Source organism: Lycium ferocissimum, chromosome 9, assembly GCF_029784015.1.
Source record: "Lycium ferocissimum isolate CSIRO_LF1 chromosome 9, AGI_CSIRO_Lferr_CH_V1, whole genome shotgun sequence".
NCBI lineage: Eukaryota > Viridiplantae > Streptophyta > Magnoliopsida > Solanales > Solanaceae > Lycium > Lycium ferocissimum.
In genome coordinates this window covers 20,413,099-20,417,584 of record NC_081350.1, presented here as the reverse complement: position 1 = coordinate 20,417,584, position 4,486 = coordinate 20,413,099, and the positions used below count along the sequence as shown (strand labels likewise).

At 35.2% G+C, this 4,486-nt stretch overlaps 1 protein-coding gene across 1 annotated transcript; it reads left to right on the top strand.

Annotated features, from left to right (window-relative positions):
• The first annotated feature begins 400 nt into the window (after positions 1–400).
• On the top strand, positions 401–4,229 carry LOC132029839 (indole-3-pyruvate monooxygenase YUCCA6-like). Its single transcript, XM_059419218.1, has 4 exons — positions 401–1,713; positions 2,658–2,906; positions 3,290–3,415; positions 3,538–4,229. Exons 1-4 carry the CDS (start codon positions 994–996, stop codon positions 3,718–3,720), a joined length of 1,278 nt encoding a protein of 425 aa, XP_059275201.1. The 5' UTR covers positions 401–993; the 3' UTR covers positions 3,721–4,229.
• Positions 4,230–4,486: the final 257 nt, after the last annotated feature.

Sequence of the window (4,486 nt, the reverse complement as noted above, 5' to 3'; positions counted from 1 at the left end):
CACTGAGTAGAGTAAAAAATAATAGAGATAAATAATTAATGTTGTTATTCGTCTCCACACACACACACAGCAAGTATATAACGATACACACACATACACTATATATATATATATCTAGGAGCCTGTTTGGATGGGCTTATGCCTATAAGCTGTTTGCAGCTTATAAGCTAAAAAAAATAAGTTGGGGTAGTCTAACTTATTTTTTTTGGCTTATAAGTTTTCGGCTATAAAGTTCGCTTTAGATAAATTTAAGTCAATGGCCTAATTATTTTTTTGAGCTTATTTTAAGACAAAAGATTTTAAACTGGAACCTTTCAAACAAAAAATTTGAAAACGAACATAAAGCAACTTATAAGCCAATCCAAACGGGCTCTAGGTGTCCCACTTCCATTAATACTGCTCAAACTTTCATTGTGTCCGGTATATATAGAGTGAATTCTGTTGAATTCAATTCAATTCATTCATTCATTTAATACCTTCTTCTCCTTCCTTCTCTTTCTATGAACAAAAGGAATGTGTAGACACATATAACACCACATTTATATCTATCTACCCTTTTTAATTCCCTTTCTTTGTGTGGTGTGTCTATTTGTTTGAATGAATGCTGATTTTATTTTTATTCCCGCAGCCATCGCCCCAACCTCCGGCCAGTTATAAGTTTCATTTAACGTTAGATTCAATCTCACAAAAGTGGATAAGAAGGATCTCTTAATTAGCTCCACTTCTTTAGGGGCTTATCACTCTCCTATTTCTTCTGGATAATATTTGTGACTTAGTCTCTAGCTCTAATTGTTTTTAGCTCTCAAATCCCTTTTTCAGCACAATATTGACCAATGAGTTTCCTTAATTTTAGCTCTTTACCCTGTATTCAACAATTCTTGAAATAGATAAAAGGAAAAAACCAAGAAACAGTTGAGATATAGTTACTCATTCAAAATCCATCACCCCCTCTTTCCTTTAGTTAATTTAACTACTATTGTCCCCTAGTGTTTGATGGACTTCTCATACTTGAGAGAAATAGAAGGCAAAAGATCTCATGATCCTTATTTCAACAATAACAACAAGATGATGGCGAAAAGATGTGTATTTCTCAACGGGCCAGTGATCGTTGGAGCCGGGCCATCAGGCCTAGCGGTTGCAGCATGTTTGAACCAAAAAGGTGTTCCAAGTTTGGTATTAGAGAGATCTAATTGCATAGCTTCTTTATGGCAACTCAAGACTTATGATCGTCTTTGCCTTCATTTGCCTAAGCAATTTTGTGAACTACCACTCATGTCATTCCCTGATGATTTCCCAACTTACCCTACGAAGCAACAATTTATTCAGTACTTGGAGACATATGCCTCGACGTTTGGTATTAGGCCTGTTTTCAATCAAACGGTCGTATGTGCTAATTATGACCGGAGGCTCGGGCTCTGGAGGGTGAGGACGGAGACAACAACCACCACAACAACGACAACAATAACGGTGGCAACAGAGTATGCTACACGGTGGTTGGTCGTGGCAACGGGGGAGAATGCGGAGGCAGTGGTACCTGGAATTGAAGGGATGGAGGAATTTGGTGGAAGTATAATGCATACAAGCTTGTATAAAAGTGGTGAAGTTTTTAGAGGGAAAAAAGTGTTGGTAGTTGGATGTGGAAATTCAGGAATGGAGGTGTGTTTGGATCTGTGTACTCATAATGCAAAACCTTCACTCGTGGTCAGAGATACTGTAAGAACACACTCATCATACTCTTAATATTAATCTTCCTTTCCTTTTTGTTTTTCTTTTCATTAGCACTCTCTAAAAGGGAAACAATAAAAAAAGAGAAAAGATGAAAAAGAAAAAGAGAAACAACAAAGTCTACTTTTTTTATTTTTGGGTTTTCTTGGAACATTTTAAAGCAAATCGATTACAAATGTTTGTTTATGTTTTTTTGTCTCATGAACCCTTTGAAAAATGTTGATGCAAAGTAAGGGGAAACATGGTTTTCCGTTTTTCAACTTTTTGTCAATTTCATTTGAGGAAAAAGCTAAACTGGGATTTTTTTTTGTTTTTCTTCCGAATCTTTTACTTTTGAAATTTTCTCCATTTTAGACAGACACATGGAAAAGTCTAGGGCTACTACTTCGACATGTTTTAAGTTTTAATCTTCTGTTTCCTGAGAAACTTCCTATTTTTGTGGAAACAATAAGAAACCCTAGTTTAGTGGTAGTATTTTGTTGGAGTTTAATTTCCCCTCCAAAGTGATCTGTTGCCAGTCCTGAAAGTTAAAAAGTTTGAAGTGACTTCAAGTTCCCACAAAATTGATTTGTAAAGTCTGTAATTTAATTAAAAAGTATCCAGCTAATTAAAAGATTAAATCTGGGTTGTGTATTTTCACTTTCTTGGAACTGCCAAGCATGCGCAATATTGGTGGAAGCATGGGGATTTTTGTTTTCATTACTAAAAAATACTAATAATTGACTCCAGTAATTTCATCACTGGCACAATAAGCTTTTCTTAGCAACCTAAAAAGTGAAATTCCAGATATTGGCCATTTCCTCCAGATTGGCAATGGCACTAACAAGTTGAACTTCCCATCAATTCATTCATCTTTTTATTAACCTTTTTTAAAAAAATTAACTTTAGTACAACAAATTAGTTTTGACTTTTTCTGTTTGAATTTTTTTAAGGTGCACATCCTACCACGAGAGATGCTGGGGAAATCAACTTTTGGGCTATGCATGTGTTTACTAAAGTGGTTGCCCATTCGACTTGTCGATCGATTTCTGTTACTTACTTCTCGGTTATTGCTCGGTGACACGGCTCGACTCGGCTTGGATCGGCCTGAAATTGGGCCACTAGAGCTAAAAAACTTGTCAGGAAAAACCCCAGTGCTCGACGTTGGGACACTTGCTAAGATTAAAAGTGGTGACATTGAGGTACGTAGTACCTTATTACTACTATTTGCTAAAGAAAAAAAAAATCACGGACTTATGTATCAAATCACCCTTCTTGATATCTTTCTTTTACTTTGTGTTACCTTAGCTTTTTTAATGTTTGTTGGCATCCATCAACATGACCTTTCCTCATCTTCAATCATTGCAAATATACCATAAACAGTGTGACAAAATCTCTTCAGTTTAATTTGTCCCAACATTCACTGATTGTACTAGCATCATTTCAAAGTTGAAAACCCCTTATCAATTAATCAAGAAAAGGCATAATTCCTGTTCTAATTGGACTTTAATTAACACCATTTATTATGTTAAGTTATTAAAGTTTTCTTGTTAAAAATGAGTAATTTTAGTTGGTATATGTGTAGGTATGTCCTGGAATTAAGAGATTATCAAAGCATCACACGGTGGAATTTACGAATGGGCAAACGAAAGAATTTGATGCAATAATCTTAGCAACTGGTTACAAAAGCAATGTACCCTCGTGGCTAAAGGTACTCACTTTCCCACCCTTTAGCTAGTTTCTTGATTCTTAAAGATGTGTTCAAAGAACTCAATGGAAAAAAAAAATGTAGAATGAAAAAGGGATATAATTTAGGTTTTATTTGGTTGCCAGGAAAAAGAGATGTTTTCAGAGAAAGATGGTCTACCAAAAAGGCCCTTTCCCAATGGGTGGAAAGGAGAATGTGGGCTTTATGCCGTGGGGTTCACCAAACGTGGCTTGCTTGGTGCTTCCATGGATGCCAAGAAAATTGCAGAGGACATTTATCAATATTTTCAATGTAAAATGGAAATATAGGTATGATTTTGTTGAAATTTTGATGGTATGCCATTAACCCCCTCAAAAAGAAAAGTTGGGAGAAAGGAGAAAAAAAAAAAAGTGTTGGTACCAAAAGAAGGTTTGATCCTAAAAATGAAGAAAGAGGTGGAACAAACAAAAAGGTGAAAGAGAAAGAGAAGATCAAGAATATGCTAATACATCAACTTGAAAAAGAAGAAACAGCAAGATTTTTGTGGGGATTCATCATCATCAAAATCTAGCTAGTGTATACACATCTTGTACATTTTTTTTTGGCAAATTTTCTCTTATTATTATTATTAGGTATAACATTCTTAGGGGGAAAAAGTAGAGTTAGGCTTTTTTTGTTTTTCTGAGTTTGGTTATATGAGTGTTAGGTTGCTAGTATTCACATGGGGTTTTTTGGTTTTTGACAACACAAGAAAAAAAGGATCATTTTTATTTATTTCGTTCAAATTTTGTATTTTTAGTCATTTTCCCCCTTTTATTGTGATTGGCAGAATTGTGAGGTTGGTGATTTCCCAAGTAGGATTATAGGGTTGTATGGAGAGGACTGCATGAGAGAAATGTCGAGGGAGTATATAATTAAATATGATGGCGAAATTTACGTACCAAAATTCCCAATGATCAGAGACCTGTGCACTATCTTTATGAGTTTCTGCCAATTCTGGGGTGTTGATATGATTTCAATACTCCAAGTAGTATTTAGGACCACTTGGTTTAATTGATTGACCTGCTTCTACAAAATCAGTCAAAAAAGATATAA